The sequence below is a fragment of the Dermacentor variabilis genome, chromosome 7 (assembly GCF_050947875.1).
Source record: "Dermacentor variabilis isolate Ectoservices chromosome 7, ASM5094787v1, whole genome shotgun sequence".
NCBI lineage: Eukaryota > Metazoa > Arthropoda > Arachnida > Ixodida > Ixodidae > Dermacentor > Dermacentor variabilis.
This window is the reverse complement of record NC_134574.1, coordinates 148,249,446-148,270,373: the sequence shown is the minus strand read 5'-3', so window position 1 is coordinate 148,270,373 and position 20,928 is coordinate 148,249,446. Positions and strand designations below refer to the sequence as shown.

Genomic DNA, 20,928 nt, shown 5'->3' with positions numbered 1-20,928 from the left:
CCATTGGAGCGGAGCATCTATGGAGCGGAGGTTCCCGTAGTTCAGCGTAGTCGCGGAGAGACGGCGCTTGCAGCCGACCCACTTCCTGTTGCGGAGGAAGTGACGATAACTAGGCTGGCGCGCGCTCGACCAATGGCTTGACGAGAGACTGCGGGTCCCGCCTCTGGGATCGCAAGAGATGCCGCTAAAATCTCGGAGGCAGGGCCACGAAATTTAGATTTGCAGCGGTCACCGCAGCTAGCGCTCGCAGCCGACCCGGGTTAAGGTCCTTAACCCGGGTTAACCCGGGTGGGGAAGAGTAAAAAGGAGACTGGCAGGAACAAGCTTCCTGGCTCACGCGGCAAGCATCTAGTAAAGGAGGCATTGGCTAGAGATACTTTTTGCACTGGCTGCGTTCGCACTTAAAACAGTTCGGTGTCTTCGGCAGATTTTTGTAAATATGTTCTTTATATAAGTTCAGTTCTCAATAAAAACAACAATTTACTCTTAGAAGCAATCAAACCATGTGTTCATTCGGCTGCTAACACGTTATTTTATATCAGTTTTCTTTTTGTTGTTTTTATTTGCCTCCCGTCGTGGCAGCATCGAGACCGCACTACTTGCGTAGCTTCCACAGCGTTGCACCTAATTTGAAACTCTGTGGGCATAGGTTACTTCCACTCCAGCAGTTTTGGTTTAACCCCCTTGGTCCAAATACACGCGCCATAAACCATAGTTAGAAACTCCGCCATCAACGGCCTGCGTAACAAATAAACAGATCTTGAAGGCCATGCTTTCGCTCGCTGCATGCGGCGGAAGCGCTTGCGGAAGCCGAAAACGTGCCATGAACGTCTAGTCGAAATAACACCAAACGGTGAACGAATGTATATCGACGTCGCCATGAAAGACGTCGAAATGGTTTGTACGAGCATTGAGACGTCCCAAAGTCTCATCCCAAACGCGCGAGCGCAACCAGGCCCCGCACACTCTCAAGTTCAACAAATGGCCACAGAGGGCGAAAAATCAATCGAGGCGCGTTTCAGCGTAAGCGCGCAAGTGGAGCTACTGTAAATTGGTCGAATACTTTAATTTGTGCTTTCTCTGCTAGGGGCGCTGAACATGCTGAATGTTTTACTTTACACAAACCATTGACATAAACAATCGAGGTGTCTAAGGATGCTTTTTTACCTCAGGCAAATAGGCAGTTGATTTTTTTTAAATTTGATTGTTGAAGCTGCTTTTTAGTCATAGCGTCAAGGTTTTTGTACTTGATTAACCACCGACAGCCGACAGCCTATTGGTATCGATGTGTTTTCCTGGCCGTTGGCGTTCGAATACTACGGCGGTAAAACATTTTCGAAAGCATGCTGGTTTCGTCTGCGAGTCACTACATAGACTTGCTGTAAAGAGGTCTACTCTTGGCAAAAAATAGTGCCTCATTTTGTTTAGGCGTTGATTATCATAATGAATGCGGCGGAGGTTGAGGGAGTACGCTTGAAGGTACGTTTTTATGCCGTTGATCTCCATAACACCGTAAGTACGCAAACCGATGTCACAGAACACTCGATGCATCATTGTGTGTTCTCCGTCATCGCTTGTTTGCTGTACGCCTACTAATTCTTCATTTCTTCTTCAAGTGTTGTATTCTCCTTTTGTCCTTGTTCTCTTGTGCTTCGCTTGCAGTATGTCGTTCCGTCAGCTGTAATGCGCATTTGCAAAACCAATACCTCTGATAATTAAGACGCAGTGGTTATCATAATTTCACTTCACATGTATTAAGCTGGCACATATGGTTCAGATACAGATACCTGTATGCGGACTTGCTCGACGTTGATGCGGAGATTAGGATAATTATGACACCCGTAAGGAAGAGGCAGCTGACGGCCGTAAGCTGTTGCGTTCTTTCCGCCAAACTACCCGGCCTGGTAGTGCTGTAAAGATGCTGTATAAAAGTGACACGCGGTGACAGGGAAATTATTATACTTAGCAGCCGACCATACGTTTTGTAGCTTAGGTCTTCTTTCTTGTGCGTTTGTGCTACCCTTATTAATGAGCCATTTCTTGACTATGTTCTTGACTATGTAACCGCGTTTGTGTGGATGCGTAGACGTGTGCTTTTCGTTGTACTTGTAAACTGCAAATAAAATATTTTCAGGCTTACTCAATCTTTGGTGTCGTGAGCGTTTATTCCAGTCGAGGCCATCGTGCCACCTGGAAACCGCATTGTCAGTAGCCCTACACGAAATGCAACAGCTGGAGCGTGGCGGCACAACTCGGGGTAACGGCGGCGTAATAAACGAAAAACCGCTCGGGATGCCCTTAAAAGTCAGTTGAGGGTGTGCCTTAACTCGATATGACTCAGTGCTACATGTATTCTGCTGCGCCTCGATCGTGCTCCCGCCAGTTTGGTTGCTGTGTGGCAAACGTAGCGCCTACATACATATGTAGGCGTTACGTTTGCCACACAGCAACTAAACTCGCGGGAGCACGATCAAGGCGCAGCAGCCAGAAACCCAGTAAAGCCACAGAACACCTGGTAAACTGTGCAAAACCCCGTTTCCGTTTCCTGTTGTACAGCGCCACCCGTGGTCGCATACTTTAGTTCACGACGCCACCGCTACGCTTATTTCCGTAGCACTGTGGAAGGTACAGTTTCCCTTCTCTAAGTTTGTATAGGTGTTCTGTGGCGCAACTTGCGGGTCCGGTGTTGCGGGCTTGCGGCATCGTAGTGCTCCGCAGACCGTAGGAATTGCGCAACATTAGGCAATCTAATGACGAAGCAGCCAGGTTCCGAAACCGACGATTGCTTGGCGTGCCGTCTTGTTGGCACTGGTGGACTTCTAGGCGCGTCGGCGTACGTGTGGTACCACAGTCGCCACCTGAAGGGACTTGGCAAGTTCGCTGCCTACACCCTTTGCGGCGGTAAGCTACCCTCACACCGTCTGACGGAAACTGCAGTCCTGCAGTCCAGTGCCTGTGATACGAATATGCCGGAGCTCGTATGTTCGCATCGTCGAAACTTTGTGCTATGCAAATACAAATACTACGTTCACCGAGCAAAGCAAATGCCAAATTTGCACTGGACGCACGATCACACCGTCAGACTGCTGTAACTGCAGTTAAATTCCGATCGTAGGAATCTCCCATAGTTGCGTAAGATGTTCACATCATCAAAAGTTCGTACGATGTTAACGCGCATTTTATGTTTACTCTAGATGCCTCAGTTATGTTGAGCATTTATGGGCCTTGTGTTTTGCATCATGAACCTGTAATTAACATTAAAGAATTACAGATCTTCCACGCAAATTGTTTTTCAACCATGTAAACGAAGTGCTGCGCTTGCAATAGTGGGCCGAGACTGCGGTGTCTCTCTTGGCTGGTGCTTGGTACCAATTTGATTCATCGTAAATTCATACACAAGCGTAGTAATAAAAATCTCACGAAACTGTTACGCACAGCCCTTTTTGGCTTGTCGCTCTTGTCGTTGGCTACATTACTACTACGCTAACATGTGTAGTCCACAGCCATGCAAGGGCTTACAGCTTCTGCTGTAAACGTGGTGCTTTAGTTTCTGCTTTGGCAGTCTTTTATTATCACTATTTCTTTTTTTTTTTCAAAGCTGGATTTAAACAGTATGTACGCCATATAGTTATGTGTCCTAATTCACAGTACATTGGCAATGTTCACAGCAGCAAGTATGCGTGTTCACAGACTGAAGGTAAAATTGTTTTTAGGTCTCATTGCTGGAGAACTTGATCCCTGTGCCTTGTAGTTGTCCATTGCCGTTATTTCTGGATCGCTTCTGTTGTGACAATAACGCTTACAATAAGAAGCATAGAAACCGACTTTGTGGTAGTCGTGATATTAGCTTAAAAGAAGCATGCTTGCGTTATAATCCTTTATCGTTACTGTTAATATGTTACAACAGCCACAAGTGTTGAACAAATGTATAGACGATCTCTATGCGGCTGCCTAAAGAAACTGTGGCAGTTATGTGGCAGCTATAGTTGTGTTGAGAGCTGAAGGAAGTCACGGCAACTACCCCTGTTAAACTAGCAGTTTTGAGCACACAGTTGTCGAAAATAGTTTCACTGAGGAGCTGAACAACTAGAGCGTTGTTAAAATAGTGGTTTTGAGTTTACAGTTGTTGAATCTAGTTTTGCTGAGAGCTGAAGGAAGTCACGGCAACTACCACACCTAAAGTAGTTGTTTTTGAGCACACTTACGTGTCATGTGTTGACTCATGTGTCACCCCTTTTATTCATTGAACTCTATCCAAGTGAAGCTTGCATGCTGTTTTGCAACTCTCATGATCTTCCGGGCCATATTGTCAATGCTGTTATGATGGCATAACATAAGGCACTGTCAAAATCATGACATTAGAATGTTAAGCTTTTATCGAGCTAACCTGTGTCTAGAAAAGCAGGCAACACTCGAGCACAACGAAGGCAGCAAGCACACTCATTGATCATTGAAAATCATATCTGCAGATCAGACAAGTCGGCTATCTATACATGGCCCAGTGAACCTTCCAGCAGAATTGCTGGTGCTAGCACAAGTTCTAGAATGTGCGCCAGCATTCGCGTCGCATGCAGAATTTGATGACACAAGGGTCGGTGACAACATAGGCAACAGATAGAACCATCGATGACATTCAGGAAATGTCCGATACAGAAAGGCACGTCTTGCGCTGAGCGATAACCTTAAGCACTTTTTAGCCGGTGAAATGTGGTTGCCAGATAAAGATAATCAAGTATGCGCGTCAATACAGACTCACTGTCATACTTAACTCGAACACGCCTTGACCACCTTCTTGCTTCTGCTGTGCAGAGTGCCTGAAAGGTTTATCATGTGCGGAGCAATATATTTACTTTAAAGAAATGGTTATTTGTGTCACATGGAAAAATTATTTTCTTGTCTTCAGGAATTAGGCATGTTACTTTGTTGGCTGACTATTATTGTTGGCGCATAGAAGTGTGGTGCAAGAGATTAAGAGGATTTCTTTGCTGACAGGACTCTGCTACCTCGGATGTGCAAGATTCATTTCTCTACCGCCATTCCTGCCCAAGTAAAGAACAGATAAGCGGTACGTGGTCTACTCCAAGTCAATCAAGATTAATATCGTAGTACTTACTTTTCTGTATACAGTTAGACTTTGTAATAACTAAGTTGCATTTGATACGAAAATACATTCATTTTATCCAATATTAATTATAAGCATATATTCATTGCATGCTCATATCCGTGAGACACAAATTTATTTCATTACATATAATGTTCAACTGTATATGCATATAGAAGCGAATTACTGTCATATTATCAGATAAAATCATGCACAAAAGATGCTGTGCGTGTGTTGTGTGAACCACCGCAAAGCAGGTGTTACAGGTGTGTGTTTATGCCATTTTTACAGGTGATTTACAACTAAACTTTGTATTTGAACAAACATTTATTACATTATTTTTGTATGCGCAATAATTCTCTCATATGTGCACAACCTTAAAAGGGCCCTAAAACTTTTTTTAATATAGTAAGAAGATGCTGCCGACCTGTTGCAGAGGCTACTGTGAACATGTAAGCCAAATATTACTGCACCACGTGCAGCAAGGAGGGAATTTGCACTCTCATGTCAAAAAAAAAAAAAAATTGCTTGCTCTCGTTTCCACAATGCAATCGCACAGTGTCACCCTAAGCAGCTGGCCCACCAACCCTATTGGCTGATTTCATGATCTCGAGAGCATTCTGAGTCACACATAATTGCTAATTTTGAGTCAACTAAATGAATGTCTGCCATCTCAAAAAGACAGAGATGTCACTTCGTCTTGGCACTGCGCATGGCCTCCTAGGTGGAAGCGGCATGCTGTGTAGCTTAGTCTACTGCAGCCAACACGGGGGTGCTGTGACCAGCCCTATCACCACCGCGACACTCAACTTTTGGCCGGGGCTTTTTCCTTTTGGCTTCTGTGCTGTGTCGCTTCCAGTGTGCTAGTGGAGACGAACGGAGAGAGAATGTCAGATATTGATGCAATAACTGCACTCATAGTTTACAGATACAAAAAATATTTTGTGCCATGTAGTTTGTGAGACATCCTTTAATAGTGAGGTCATTCTATGATTAGTTAGAAAAGTGTTTCAGGGCCCCTTTAAGTTGTACAAAAGTGTGTGCTTGTAGTGTTGTGCCCTGAACATGGTAGTGACTTCTGTGCGTTGGTTAGATGCTAATAAAGAGGCCTGTAACATCATTTTTGTCACTTGCGTAATATGACGCCGAAAACCGCAGCGTTCACTGCTGCAGCAAGTCATTTTGTGCCAATAAACTGGGAATTTGGCAATGTGGTAGCACTTTGTTCTAGGGGGGTACAATTTTTTCCAATTGACAATTTACAATACAGAACTAAATGGGATAAATCTACCTAAAGAAGAGGTGGGATTGCATTTAGATGGCACTTCCAAGCCTTGAATGACAGCTTCCTGATGTCTCATGAAAACAGTTATCGCTGCATTGTGCCAACAATGACCTATTGTAGACTTGTAGGATAACAAAGCAAGCCGAGGGCTTGCACAATCAGCAGTAGAACAGACAATGGAAGCTGTAAGGCTGACATAGAAAAAGACAGCTGTATGAAATTAAAACTCATGACAGTAGATTACATTCTAGTTGAGTAGATTACATTCTAGTTGAGATTAGCACTAGTAGAGTAAGGCGCGTCACATGAAGTGTGCAGCAGATATAATTGGTGGCTTATTCTGTGGCTTAACTAAATGGTTGCCAAGGGAAGAGAAATGCAGTATAGAGTAGCAGAGGATTAGATTGAGAGATAAGGGGTACTACAGGCAAGAGATTGCCTTGGTTGGCCCTTGGCAGGGATAATTCGAGATACCTGGAACAGACCTTTGCCCTGTAGTTTAGTTGAAAATTGGCTGATGACGTTACTAGTACCCTAAAGTTAAAAGCACCACTGCACCCACACTGGCGCTTTTACGGTCATGATTCTTGTGCTAATGGCACATGCATACTTACAAGGGTTTGGGGTTTAGTGACCTTGCAGAGTCAAGAGGTTGAGAACGTCTTGCGAAATGTTGCAACGCTAGCCTCCTCACCCTAGCATGCTCAAGCAAGACACAAATAAAGTTCACAACCTTTACTGCACTTTAATCCCTCATCCAGTCTTCCGCCATGCAGGGTAGCACTGCGCATGTCTGCCCGGTTAACCTTCCTGCCTTTCCTTCTTTCTCTCTCGCTCTCACAGAGACAGAAAAAAAAAGAGAAAGGCATAGGTATTGTTTCTTTTTACCAGTTTGTGTTACAGTGCCTATTGTATAGTTTCTGGTTGTTTAAAATAAATAATCATCGCAGAAAAACCAACTGTATCACAATATAGAAGTGTGATAAGCTGAGTGTCAAATAATTATACTCTATGGTGGCTTTTTTGTTCCTTGTGAAATGTCTGCAAAATGCCTAGGGTAGATAGCATGCAGAAACTCAGATTGGGTAGGCGGTGTAACTGCAAGATATGGTTTGATATATTAAACTGAAGTGTGTGCTGTAATTCCAGCAGAAACTTGCTATTTTTCACTGCTGCATATTGAGTCATCAACAGTTGAAGAGGTGTCACTCTATTTATTTGTATATATAAAAACTCGCATTTCACACGCTGATCACAACAGTTTATGCAATTCCCTCAAACACATACACAGCACATTCTGAAATTAAAAATTGCATATTATATTATGAAACAAGTAAAAATTTATTATTCAAAAATTTATCGAATCCCATCCAGTTTCATTTTTATCTACAAGTCACAATTCTCAATTATGAGCACATTCAGCCAGTGTTCCGTTGTCCCTACGATATAGATAGTTAAAGCTTGATCTATTACTACTATTAGGAAGCTGCAGCTAGGGCCCAACTCAGATAGTTGAAGACAATAAAAACAGTGATTTACAGGTATTCAGGGTCTCCCATTGTGTAAGCAAATGGATGATACTTTGAAAATAAGATCTTTTTATATTGAAGATATCACAACTGTAAACGATCACAGATTGCAAAAAGTTCGACATGTGCTCCCTTTGTTCATTGCCACAGGTTCCATTACATAAGGTAATTTAACATAGTCAAAATTAGTCATTGTTTCTCACAGCAGAAGCAGTTAAGCCAATAACATGGTGCAAATAAAACAGTGCAAAATGGGACAAAATTTCTATGATGCTCCTGGCAAAATGGACAATTTTAGCTGGCATGTAAACTCTGTAAGGGAATACCGAGACGGAGCTGTAAATTGAAGCACCAGTTGCGATATCTTGTGATGAAGTATTCAACCACATTTCACTGGCCTTTTTATTGCATTCTGAAAGATACGTACTTTTCTGTGTTGGCGCAAAGGTCCTTGCAGTTATGCTAATTCCCTAATACTACACTTTTTTCTGTCAAGAAGCACTACACAAGATAAAACCGTTCTGGCCCATTTTGGACCAGTATGATGCACCAATTTTATTCTAATTCTTTTACTTCTTGAGCTTCATCAGTGATCCAAGTAGCACACTGCCTATGTTATCACCAAAATTGGCCAGTCATGAGCACTGGAAAATAAGAATGGAATAAAGTCGACTGAAACTGATTCTTACAATATACAAGCCCTGGTTTCAACATACCACCACCAGATGTCAGCACCAATGCTTTGTATTTTCATCCTGAGATCCCTTGCTAAAACACGTAATGTACGCAACTGACTAAAACTAATATTTCTGAGACATTCAGAAACGAAAATAAAAAAATTGAAGGGCACTTAGGTATTCCTACATAAATAAATGCGAAAGCATTGAAACATCTCTCTGATCACGCCTCAGCCTTGTTGGTGTAATTGTGTGGACATCCAAAAGGGGCCGGGCGCAGATGTTGAATAAGATCGAAGGTTCGTCTTACCGAAATCACTGCACCAACTGGTAGCGCCGCGACGCTATAGGTGCTGTATATAGACCGGCCACACAGTTGTCGCAACTTATGCAATCTTTACTGGTAAACGCTTGCAGCGAACGTTATGTGCGAGGCGAGCTTTCTAGTTCTCTTTTTGTTTGCCCCGCCTGGCCGGCTGCGCAGTGCATGCATAGAGGTGAGCTCCATCTGGTGGTGCTTCGAGGAACTCAGCAGCCCATGCACCCCCTCTGGTGGGCTGTGACCATGTGACTTGTTGCAGCACCTCTGGCCACACCGCCGAGTTTTCCGCTTCGTGAGCCATTTAATGCTTTCGCATTTAAAATCTTTGCAAGTTCACAGCCGAATGGCAGTTCTGTTGCAAAAGCTGCCCGATACAGACTCCATACAGGGGTCCCAAAATGTACACTACAGTCCACTGTTAAAGGCAACGCTTAACTAAAAAGAAGTAATATGTACAATCAATCAAATGTGCATTTTGTACACAAAAAATTATTCCATGCTCTTGTGTGGCATATCAAAGTGATAACTGATAGCAGCATATTAGCTGCACATTCCCGTTAACAGTGGACCTTACTGTTAATTCCAACTGCAAGAAAGGATTTATAACACCAGAGCCATTAAAAGACAAATGCCTGAGAGCAGGTGCACCCGTCTTATATCCAAAAGTTGCAATATGCACCCCACTGTGCTGCTACCATATTGCAGCTACCAGTTCCGTGCTGCACAGTGAAAGTTTCACAATGCTTAACCTTTTTCCAGTCATTGGCACATGTACACAAAACAAAGCAGAAACTCAACTAAGTAGTATTTTTGGGGACTTCAACTGCGCTGGGACGAAACACCGAAGTGGAAGCAGACATGACAAGCACAGACTAGCAACTGGTCTACTGAAACCACAAGTTTCACTAAACCAGTTGTTGATCTGCGTTCATCCCGTCTCCTACTTCGGTATCTCGTCCATAACGCAGCTTAATGTAGTTCCAATAAACCAGTTGGTAGTCTTTGTTTGTCCTGTCTTCTTGCACTTCAGTGTCTCGTCCCTAGCGCAGTTTAAGTTCCCAAAAATATGTGTTACTAACTAGCCTCCCAACACACTCTCCTCAGCTAAGCAGAACGCAACCTGTGCGACCTCATCCATTGGTTACCCTGCACGACACGCTGCTCATGACTTTGGCAGTGAAACTTCAAACAACCTTTGGTATAAAAGTGACACTTTGCACAGTTGGCTTTGCGACTAATCACCAATAGTTCACTGGACAGACAGCATCAGAGTTCCATTATGATTTCGCTTCAACTAAAAATTTCATGTGCAACACAGACATTTACAATGATGCTGCACTTTAGAGCTTGAACACATTGAGGCAGATGCCAAACACGACTGCCCAGATGAAGAAAGCGCCGAGGATTATGCCAAATATCACAGTCTTCTCCACGGACCAAGACTCCATTTGCACCTTTACGGCATTCCTCCCCGCTGCCAAGCACTCGCGGCACTTCGGTCCGTCAGCAACGCAGTTGCAAGGCTTTGGGTCCCACACAATGCTGTCATTGTCCCGTGCGAGGCCTGCTGCCAGTTCGATATCCTCAATCCCTCTGTGGTCACCGCCTGCCCGTACGTCTGGGGCTTGTTCCGATACACCCGCTGTTGGATTGTCGGCCACTTCCATCTGCAGCGAGCATGTCATGTTATCTTCGCTAGAAAGTAAAATCAAACTGTAGGGTTTAGAATCTCAAAGCAAATACGCAGCAGCCTGTTCGTTTGGGTTGATTGGTACATCCTGTCACTAGGCAGGTTCTTTTAATAATGCAACACAAGACGAAGGAATGAGGAACAGAACAAAGTGCCCGTCCCTGTGCCTCTTTGGCCCGTGTCGTACTGTTAAAAAAACTCCGCTATGTGACGAGTACAGATGCTTTGAGTGACGTTGTAGCGGAGGGCTGGCTCTGGAATAAACTACCAGGGGTTATTTCACATGTACATAACTCTTAAGTACACAAAACATTTTTGCATTTCGCCCTCATTGCGATGTGGTAGGTGGGAGTCAAACCTGTGACCTTGCACTCGGCATCGGAACACCGTAGCCACTGTCACTAACACTCGATAAATGATAAATGTAGGAAAGATTTGTAAGGAGAACTATAGAAAGGATAAATAGCATACGGTATCTCTAATATTCTTTGGTTTCTCGTTACTGTCTCTGATAAGAGAACAAAAGAAGCTTATCCTAATGTACAGTGATACTTCCGGTCTATGCTAACGAGTTTTCTTTATCGCAGGTTCACATACCTGCTAGTGCTTTGTGAAGCTTTCAGTGAGCCACGTGTGCCTCATTGCCGAGCACAGTTTGCAAGCGCATCAAAATGTGCAAGATGCCGCCGTGGCACTTATCACGAACAGGAGTTAACAGAGCAGAGGGGTGCGTCCTGAAGGCCAAGCTGATTACCAGCCCATTTTATTTTACTTTCACTGCGACTCGGATCACCCACAGTTGAGGCTCAGTGCCCTACATACATCCCCTGACCCATCTGCGCATTTGGCTAGCTTTGACAACCAGTGCAAAACCGCAACAAATGTGTCACTCTGTCGAGTGTTCCCGGCTCCGAATATCGAGTGCGACGTTCCAGCGGATTTCCGGCGTGGTAAAAACCAAACTCACCGACCCGTACGTCGTAGACGACGTGCCGACATGCGTCCCACGACCATTGTTACTGCCGTTCTTTTTGTCGCAGCACTTGCTCGATTCGTCCATAGTTGCGCCGTAGACGCCCGAGTACAGCGACTCCCACCGCCTCTGCGTTTATCTCTGCTTTTCTTTCGCGTTCCCGGCGTTTATCGGAGAAGTCGAGGAAACAGGGCCGTCTCGCGAGCGAGCGCGTCTTGTAATCGCGCAGTACCAAACCTCCGGGCGCTCGCATATGCATACGTGACGCAGATCGCTCGACCGCTGGTACGAGTCCGGGTGATCCGGCCACCAATTGCAGTGTTAGAACAAAGGCGCACAGCTGTTCACGCTTTGTCACATGCAGACTGTCAGCGCGGCCCCGGGACGAAACAGGCAAGTCTGTTTCTGCCGCGCACACGGCTATATATGTATATATTTGGCTATGCCGGCGCTTGGCGATGTGTGTACAAAAGAACGTGAAAGCATGGAAAACGCGCGTCGTTTGTCCACTCTGCTGACAGGTTGACAGGGGAAACAAAGTCGGCAAGAAAGAGGTCAAACGAGAGATTTGTTGGAAGCTACGTACGCGAGGCACGGTTTGGAAGGGATGTTTCTCATGCATTTGCGCGCCGGTCGATCCGCGGTGAAACTGTCGAAAACGGCTGCGTTTTGCAGAATCGTTAACCGAACTTGCGAAGAGTCTACGTTTATTTTGCCACCGTAGCAGAGGCGCACTTTCTTTTTCTTTTTTTTTTTTTTGTTACGCCGGCTACGCAGTACAACGCATGTGCCCATTCCGTTCCCTTTCACCCACGGACGAGATATCTGCATCTCGTTTGCATGCGCCTCGGCACTCACGTAGATGGTCGTCGACCGGCCGAATATGTTCTTCCACATCATCTCAAGATTCGCTGGCGATGTTCTCCGTATGGTCGCTGCTGCTGGCGTGTGAAGGTCGTCTGTTCTAAATCCCAAGAGCCGGCATTGGCGGCGTCTCTTTCATTGACCTCGTAAACAAGCTACCGCGCGGTGTGAAACGGACATCGGCCGGAAGGAAAGGGCTGAGAAAAAGGACCCGCACATGCGGCCACAGAGAGGGAGCAAGCAAATCGATGCATATCACAGTGGCCAGTCGCAGCCGGTGCAATAAAAAACCCGGGCTGCCCCCTCGCTTTCTCCGGACGCCAGCGAGTGGCTCACACAACGGCTCCCCGAGTTCTTCGAACGTGAACGTGGCGCTACCCCGCTAGCGCTGATTAGCCGGCAGTCGCGATTTCAAAAAACAAGCCGTGACGCCGGCTAGCGACGAGCAGTTGGCCTTTGACGGCGAGCGCTTCTCAAGGAACAGCAGCTGCTGTTCTCGCGTCTCACCTTGAAAGTATTCTCCTCCGTTTCGGATCACAAAAGCACTTCCGCAAGGGGGGGTCATTGGACGACGCGCGATCATTCAAGCTTCGCGAACGCTTTTTTTTTTTTTTAACGTGTTACGTCTCTCATTCATTCGTTCATTCATTCGTTCGTTCATTCATTCAGAAGAGGCGGCTGTTTTTCGGCGGAACCATGAAGCTGAAGGAGTTCGAGTACGGAGAGGAGGATCTCGTGTACGACGTGGCGCCGAGCCGTGAGCCAAAGCCGACCCGCTTCGATGAGCTGTTGCAGTCCAAATGGAACGAGGCCATGGCCAACGGCCACTTCTGGTACAAGCTGGAAAAACTGGAGACGCGAATACTGCCCGGGAAATACGGATTCGTGGCGCAGGTAAACCATTAATCCTAGCAGGAACGTAATACTGCCGTTGAGTAAGTTATGTTAACTAGTAATTTAATTGCTTTATGTAATTTGTCCTGATTCTTGTACGCTATCTCTGCCGATGCTTGCACAATTAGAATAGGCGATGAAAATTTGTGTAAGTATCGAAATAAGATAGGTCAAATCGTGTTACCTATTAGACTATTACTGTTCACTACATATAGCCTAAAGAATATCATATGATTTGGGGGTTTTACGTGCCAAAACCACCATATCATGAGACACGCTGTAGTGGAGTACTCCGGATGAATTATGACCATCTGGGGTTTTTTGCAACATGCGCCCAATGCACGCTACACGAGCATTTTTGCATTTTGTGTCCCCATTGAAGTGCAGTCGACGTGGCCGGGATCAAACCGAGAGCCTCGACCTCAGCAGTGAAATGCCATAACCACTGAGCCATTGTGACAGGTCACTAGAACTATTACTTTTCAGCCCTAATGAGGCTCCAAATTGGATTAGAATGCCTGTAGACGTATATTGTAATTTATGCGTGTCCCAATGTGTCATTCATTCATGAGAGTTTTATGTCAGTCACTGTCTACATAAAGATACAGCAAAACAAGAAATGAGAAAGCAGCAATTAGAACTTGAAGAGCGGACCTTGCAGTTGCGCTGGAAACTCATGGAAGTTGAAAGAGCACACCTGGTGGAAGAGATTCGCAAGCTATAGTGATACGTAAGCTTCACTGAGAAAAATGTTTGACTCGTGTGCTCCAAAAGAAAATCTACAAGCGCATTAACAGGCTAGAGACTCAAGTGTTTGCAAGCACTGTGGGTTGGCATCCCATATTTTAAGTTTCTTTAACGGGCTGACATATCACACTTGCCCAGAATGTTGTGTGTCCAGTGGACTCTGAAAAGTCGCTGTGTTGCAGTGATAGTAACAGTAAAGCATTTGAGAGAGAGAGAGTTATGACCTCTACGCATTTCCTGATAGGCTGCATGTGTGCGCGTAGTTTCAGGCAAATACAACTACAAGCTATGCAGGAAAGTCATAAGTAGAGTGAGCTGCATCGCTGTGTGTTCACAAAATCTTTTCACTTGCCCAACAGCTCAACACGAAGAGAGCCCAGGAAAGGAGGAAGCCTCAACATGTCAGTTCCATTTGCATGCCATTTGACGGCAGCCTCTTTAACTTCACAAAGCTCAAAGATGGAGAGGTAAGTTGCGATGCTTGTCGACTTGTGACAGATCCAGGTGGTTCGGCAAAATAAACGAAACTCACTCAGACTCGCTCGCAAAATGTAGCTTTGGCATAGGGCTCACTCAGACTTACCCACATTCAACTCAGCTGCGCTTACACAGACTCACACTAGCCATAAATCTAACCTTGCTGAACTTGCATTAGACTCTATCTAGACTTAACAATGTCAGACTTGGACAAGCTCACTGAAGGCACGTTCAATTGATTGATTCCAGGCAATTCTGCAAAGCTTCAATAAGTACGTTCCTGTAGTGTTAACAGAACCAGAATAATGTTACTAAAGTACTTTGCCTGTTTAATAAAGCTTCAATGTTGCTTGACACGACCATGAGAGCAGTTTGACAACACTCTCGAAGGGCAGTCGAATGTGCCATCAGAATCACAAGCTTGGATAGTCACACTTGTCACTCAAATTCATGGAACCACCATTTAAGTCGTTAGGTGATCGTGGGTAGGTGCAGCCTACTCCCGTGAACTGAAAGACAATTGGAACCATGTGTGATTCAGGCTTCAACTCGCTTGGACTCACACTCATGCTTGCATCGACTCACTCAGACTTACGGCTGGCTCCGGCACGACTCGCATGTCTATCTACGTACCATATTTGCATGTAACGTGACCGCGAATATAACACGATGGGGGAGCTTTGGTCTCACAGAAAGAAATATATATTACATTTATAATGAAAAGTGATGCCACAAACAGGAAACAGTGCGTAAACAGAGATGGTTGCTGGGCTTCATTAATCATTACTGCAAACTGCAAAATAAAGTGAAAAGACAAGTGCCGATGTCTTTGTCAGTGTCGGCAAGTAAGGCGTCGTCCTCCGTTACACAAAGCAAGATTGAGATTAATACATCATAACTACACTTATGACAGCGCAAAATATACAGTAGCAACTTCCAACTCACTGCTCTTGCATGAGGCGAAACAACAGCAGGCATGCAAAAATGAAATTTTTTTTAAAATTCTGTTATATTCATGTCACACAACAAACATAACTCAAGGCACATTCTGGGGCCACTGAGGCCGAGAATTTCGAAAAAATAGCTTGCGTTATATTCGTAAAACTGCGGTATGTAGATAATAAAGAACTTCGATAACATTTTAGTGCTAGCAGACAAGGACAAACGGGAGACACAGACGCCACGATCCGCTAACAGTTCATTCTCAGGAAAATTCATACATTGATACATCATGTGCAACCGTGCCACTTCTGGTCAAAACATTGTACCGCTCCTTTCGAAAATGACGTCCCTTTATCAAGCGGGTCGACAGACGCTGTGCTAACACCTTTCACTGTACCACCCCATAGTTCGTGCCTCTATAATTTCATGCATGTCCTTATCTTTGTCTAGAAAGAATTACACAATCATTTAACAAAGTTGCACAGCTGCACTCTTGAAAATGAGCAGACAGCTAGACGACCGTCACAATAATTCCTTACATTTGAACTATGTTCCCTTAAGCAATCAACGAACTGTTTTTTTTTTTTTCCTTCTGCCAGATGCTGTTTTCTCTGAAGAATGTCAACAAAGAACAAGACAGTGCAAAAGAAGTAAGCAGTGGAATCGGCTGTTTTAATTAGGTACAATAGCTCATGCCTCCTGCATTGTTTCTCGTCATCTATAGGCCTTGTCTTGCAGGTGGGGCACTGGGTGGTGATCAATGTCAGCCCGGTTGAGTACTGCAATTCTCTGCTAGTTCCCAGCCTGTACAACTGTCTGCCACAGGTTTGCGATACTGTTTGTGGTGTGCTTCTAGACATAACCCCTGGAATTTATCTAATTACTTCATTTCATAAATTGTTGTCTTGACTTGCATGTTAAGAGAGTACTTTCACTTTCTTTAGGACATTTTTTGTTTATTTGCACACACTTCTTTATTCTCCTGCACATTTTTTGCTTGAGTCATTGGTTTGGCTAATTTGTGTTGTACTGCTCACCTTCATCCTGAACAGATACTCACGCCCATGTCACTGCGTCTGGCAATTGATATGGTGCTACTAAGTGGCAGTCCGTAAGTGATTACAGCTACTCTATCTAAATCAAGCATTGTAAAAATACATTGGACTTATTTCATTTCCGAGTCCCAGAGACCACATATTTTTGTGCAATAGTCTAAAGTTGAATCGAATGTGCATATTAGCAGTATTGTGGGTTATTACATGAGCACACATGTACAGAAGGCGATTTCATCCCTCTGTAAATGAAGTATGGCCAAGCCAATGAATACACTGCAAACAAAGTTAGCAGGGAAAGAGTACTTGGCAAAATGAAAATCCATGATATCATAACTGCAAATGTATGATTGCATTGGTGATGCCATCTTATGGTGGCACCTGTAATTATACATGCCTCATCAGTGTGCTCTCTTCAGCCATTTTTCTCACCGCATTGTTCTGCGCAGAAAAGGGCATGTGTTTTAAGTAAACAGATTTTTAGCTTATCGTAGACTATGCAAAGTTTACCAAAGCTAGATTCTCAGTGAATAAATTGAACGAATAGATTTTTGTTGACGCCGAGTGGCCTGAAAGAAAAATATTGTTCTTGACAAAGTGGAATTTGGACTGTTTTCAGAAATTTCCGTCTTGGTTTCAACAGCCTTGGTGGCCATGCCTCGGTGAATCACCACCACTTCCACCTCTATTACCTGGAACATAGGCTTTACATTGAAACAGCTGTGAGTTCATGGCTTTGTCACATAGATTGTACAGTCAAACCTTGTTAGTCACATCTGATTCAAAAATATCTTTGTTAAGATATCGGATATAAGTGTATGTTGCCATATTGGTGAGAGAAAAAAATCTTGAATGTAACCGTTTCGAGTTGCTCTCGCTGAGTATTTGACATTTTTTCCTATCGAAAACAGACATTTTATGCTGTGAGTGAACCACTATCTGCCTCGCTGCTACCTATATTGTCTTGGATACTGAATTTTCGGTTTCATTACAGCAATAGAATGTTCATTGAAGTAAAGCATGGCCAGCCAAATTATATACTTACTTTATTATATAACATTCTTATTTGATTGTATTAAGGCACTTACAGTACATCCCCGTTTACACAGAGGGTCAACCACCTATGGAGCGAATGCTATGAAATTGTAGACTATCCTGCCAAGGGATTTGTTTTTCAAGTGACTAAAGACAACAAGGAAACTGTTGTTCAGTGAGTAAAATAATCTGCCTATGGAACTTTATGCATGAACATTTATTCAGTTGTCTAGTCTAGTAAGCATTTGATGGTGACGTGTGAATGTGGCATTTTAAGGGTAATTTTCCTATGCAATATCTAACATGAACTTGTACATTTGCTAGCACACTGTGAAACGTCCTTATAACGCGCGGATTCACTTCTGTAGCACTAAACTCTTTCTGCTTCTGTAGTACTCTTAAGAGAATGCAGTGCGTTGCCATTGATGGTTATGCACTGCTATGCAACTGAAGCATTTTAAAGAAAAGATGACACAGATGCTATAAACTGATATTCAGACATATCTGCTCATTATTGCTATAGTATACGAATGTACTTGGCACCTTCAAACCTGTAATATAGTAACTATAGTAAGCATCTAGATTACAATGTATTTTAATGTGCTTTTAATTAGTAAGTGAACATTGAAGTACTTATTTAAACTTTAAATTTCTTCTACAGATTGTTGATTTGCATACTATATCATGCTAGAACAGAACATAACCCAAAGTAGCACTACTTATGTTTAATTTCACTTCAAACTATTTCTGTTATGGTGTGAGAGGGAGGAATTTGTAATGGCTGAGAGTATTATAGAATGAAGGAATCACATCCACAAAATTAATCACAAAAATCTAATTTTGTGCTGTTTTTTAAATGTGTTTTAGGAATCTGATGGTACTTGTCCAGATGCTGCTAGACACTTCTACAGCTCATAACCTGTTTGTTACAAGGGGGACAAGCTTTAAAACAGACGATACAAATCGTGTTGAACAACCAGTGGTTCGTGTATTCCTCTGGGCACGCCATTCTTGCTACGGTGAGACTGCATCACTGCCTACCCGTGATTTCATACTGATTGTCTCGTGTTGCACATTTTAGGTACGAAAGACGAGTCTGCATTCAACGTTGCTCTCTGTGAGCTGTCGGGGCATCTAATAATGAAAAGTAAGCTTTATGATTTTTAAAATCTTGTGGCCAGCAAAAGCGCTTCAAACCAACTTATTCGACTATCCCTTATTTTTTTTCTCCTTGTACGCGTAGACAACGAAGGATACCTCGCTGCAACCGAAGACTCTGTGTCACAAGAGCTCCGCAATTTTTGCGACGACACCTTCGCAGAAGTGCGCTCCCAAGTGGTGGCAATGAACAAAAACTGCAACAGCAGCCTGCACGCCAGTCCCTCCAACAGCTGACAGCCCTATAAACTTGTCATTAGCATTTTCTTTGCCCATAAGGGCTTGACGTTTTGTTACCAAATCGCTAATAAAGTTGTTTTGTTTATATAAGCAACTTCAAAGCCTGTGCCAATTCAAAGACAGGATTGCCATGTGTTCTTGTCCTGCTGTTTCTCTGCAAGCACAGATAAGATAAGACAGTACTATATCACAGACAAAAGAAGCATGAATGGGAAAGTTATTTGTTCTGCAGCACACCCAGCTGTTGGAGATGTAGGTAGCAAGTCCCCAACACGGCACAGAGGCCAAATCACAGTATCATCGTACAGTGTTCTGCCCCATTCAGCTGTATGCATAGTATTGAAGACAAGGTCGCCTTAGCTGACTTCATATGGGTTTGGCTTATCTGGTAATCTTATAACTTACACAGTCAGAGTAGGTAAAAATAATGGTACGGGTGCAATTAGCGCCAACTTCAGCAGAACTGATAGTTGGGCGAGTTGGTACGAATTCATAGTAAAATATTTTTGCTGCGTCCTTGTCAATTGTGCGCGCAAAAAAAATTTTACTATGAAGCGCCAACTTAGTCAAAAATTGTCTGTGCTACTTCCGAGGTTGGCCCACCTGACCTCTTAGCCAGAAAAAGAAAAGGTCTACCAAGTGTTGGCGCTAAAGAAAACGGGCTCGACATAATTGATGATGATGTACAGTGTTTGATGGCGCAAGGGCAAGTTAGGGCCAAAGAGTGCCAAGAAGTGGTATTCCACAATCAGTGGACTGATGAATAACGATAAGTAGATGTAACATGGCTGTATAGAGGCCTAAAATTGATCACTGTGTAAATTAATAAAACATACACCGTACTTTCAATCAAACTATGGCAATGACTTCAGTGAGATGTGCTATACATATAGATGACTTATAAACATAAAACATTCAATAATTTTCAAGCAGCACTACTGCCTCAACAGGGCCTTTAATTGTATGCATGGGCCTGGAAGTGTGCTATAGATACTACTGCTGTAACACAGGCCTCTATTAAGAGACCGCTATGGATTGCTCGGGTGCGAAACATCTAGTACATGAACATTATTAAAAAATATCAAACTGATTTTCCATCAAAAAGCGGGTCTTTGCTGAGAAACAGTGCTGGGTGTATTGGTATACACTGTCTGAATGCAAGAGGAACGTGCTTTTCTCTTTGATCTTTTACTTCGAGACATTCAAGAGACATAATTGTGCTTTAAATATTATATGCGAACAAGATGCAAAATGAGTCAACAATGAGCATGAATAAGAGACAGAATAGACATGTATAAGCAACCTTAATTTATCAAATCGTCTGAACCACCATGTACACACGTCGACCTTGTCTTCTCTAGAGTCTACGCTTGGTTGACCCTTTCCTTTTTGGGGGTTGCACCGGCTCTTGGCGATGTATGCACAAAACAACTCAAAAGAAAAAGAAACGAATGGTGTTTAGTATATACTATGCATAGCTGACAGGGAAACAAAGTCGGCCCAAAAGAGGCCGAACGAGAAGATTTGTCAGGAGCTGTGCAGGCCACTGAGAGTGGTATGTTTGTTATGCATTGCGCACCGGTCGCGCAGTAAAAAACTGTGGAAACGGCTACGTTTTACACCCGACGTACTAAGGTCCATCGTTTCCGGAACTAGTGAAGAGCGATTGATTCTACGTCTGTTCTACAACCGCAGTGGAGGCGCGCTTTTTTTTTGTTTTTTTTTTCTTAACGCCGGCCACGCAACACAAAGCACACGGTCATTCCCTTGCCTTTTCAGCTACGGACAGACGCATGCACTTCGGGCGTCAATTGCACTCACGTAAGTGGCTGTCGACCGGCCGAATATGTTCTTCCACATATCTTCTCAAGACTTGCTGGCAGCGGTCTCCGAGCACTTGCTGGTGCTTGTGTGTGTGTGTGAACGCCGTCTGTTCCAAATC

The 20,928-nt window shown here is 43.8% G+C and overlaps 2 protein-coding genes across 3 annotated transcripts; one reads left to right on the top strand and one right to left on the bottom strand.

Moving 5' to 3' along the window:
* The first annotated feature begins 2,671 nt into the window (after positions 1-2,671).
* On the top strand, positions 2,672-19,080 carry LOC142588148 (GDP-D-glucose phosphorylase 1). The gene is made up of 12 exons (XM_075699642.1): positions 2,672-2,901; positions 4,993-5,065; positions 13,111-13,335; positions 14,442-14,549; positions 16,101-16,151; positions 16,240-16,326; positions 16,554-16,612; positions 17,173-17,275; positions 17,663-17,763; positions 18,456-18,607; positions 18,670-18,735; positions 18,832-19,080. Exons 3-12 carry the CDS (start codon positions 13,138-13,140, stop codon positions 18,981-18,983), a joined length of 1,077 nt encoding a protein of 358 aa, XP_075555757.1. The 5' UTR covers positions 2,672-2,901; positions 4,993-5,065; positions 13,111-13,137; the 3' UTR covers positions 18,984-19,080.
* Positions 7,581-12,569, bottom strand: LOC142588149 (uncharacterized). 2 transcript variants are annotated; one of them, XM_075699644.1, is made up of 2 exons: positions 12,436-12,569; positions 7,581-10,581 (listed from the first exon to the last, which is right to left on the bottom strand). In XM_075699644.1, the coding sequence occupies exons 1-2, from the start codon at positions 12,475-12,477 to the stop codon at positions 10,255-10,257; spliced, it is 369 nt and encodes a 122-aa protein (XP_075555759.1). In that variant the 5' UTR covers positions 12,478-12,569; the 3' UTR covers positions 7,581-10,254. The 2 variants fall into 2 exon arrangements, with proteins under 2 accessions (XP_075555759.1, XP_075555758.1); XM_075699643.1 differs by lacking the exon at positions 12,436-12,569 and adding an exon at positions 11,572-12,388.
* Positions 19,081-20,928: the final 1,848 nt, after the last annotated feature.

Coding starts and splice junctions, on each gene's coding strand:
- LOC142588149 (XM_075699643.1), bottom strand. CDS start 11,664: ATGGACGAATCGAGCAAGTGCTGCGACAAAAAGAACGGCAGTAACAAT. Junction 10,582..11,571: donor CGTCTACGACGTACGGGTCG/GTGAGTTTGGTT, acceptor TGCTCGCTGCAG/ATGGAAGTGGCCGACAATCC.
- LOC142588148 (XM_075699642.1), top strand. CDS start 13,138: ATGAAGCTGAAGGAGTTCGAGTACGGAGAGGAGGATCTCGTGTACGAC. Junction 17,276..17,662: donor GGCTTTACATTGAAACAGCT/GTGAGTTCATGG, acceptor CCGTTTACACAG/AGGGTCAACCACCTATGGAG. Junction 18,608..18,669: donor GGCACGCCATTCTTGCTACG/GTGAGACTGCAT, acceptor TGCACATTTTAG/GTACGAAAGACGAGTCTGCA.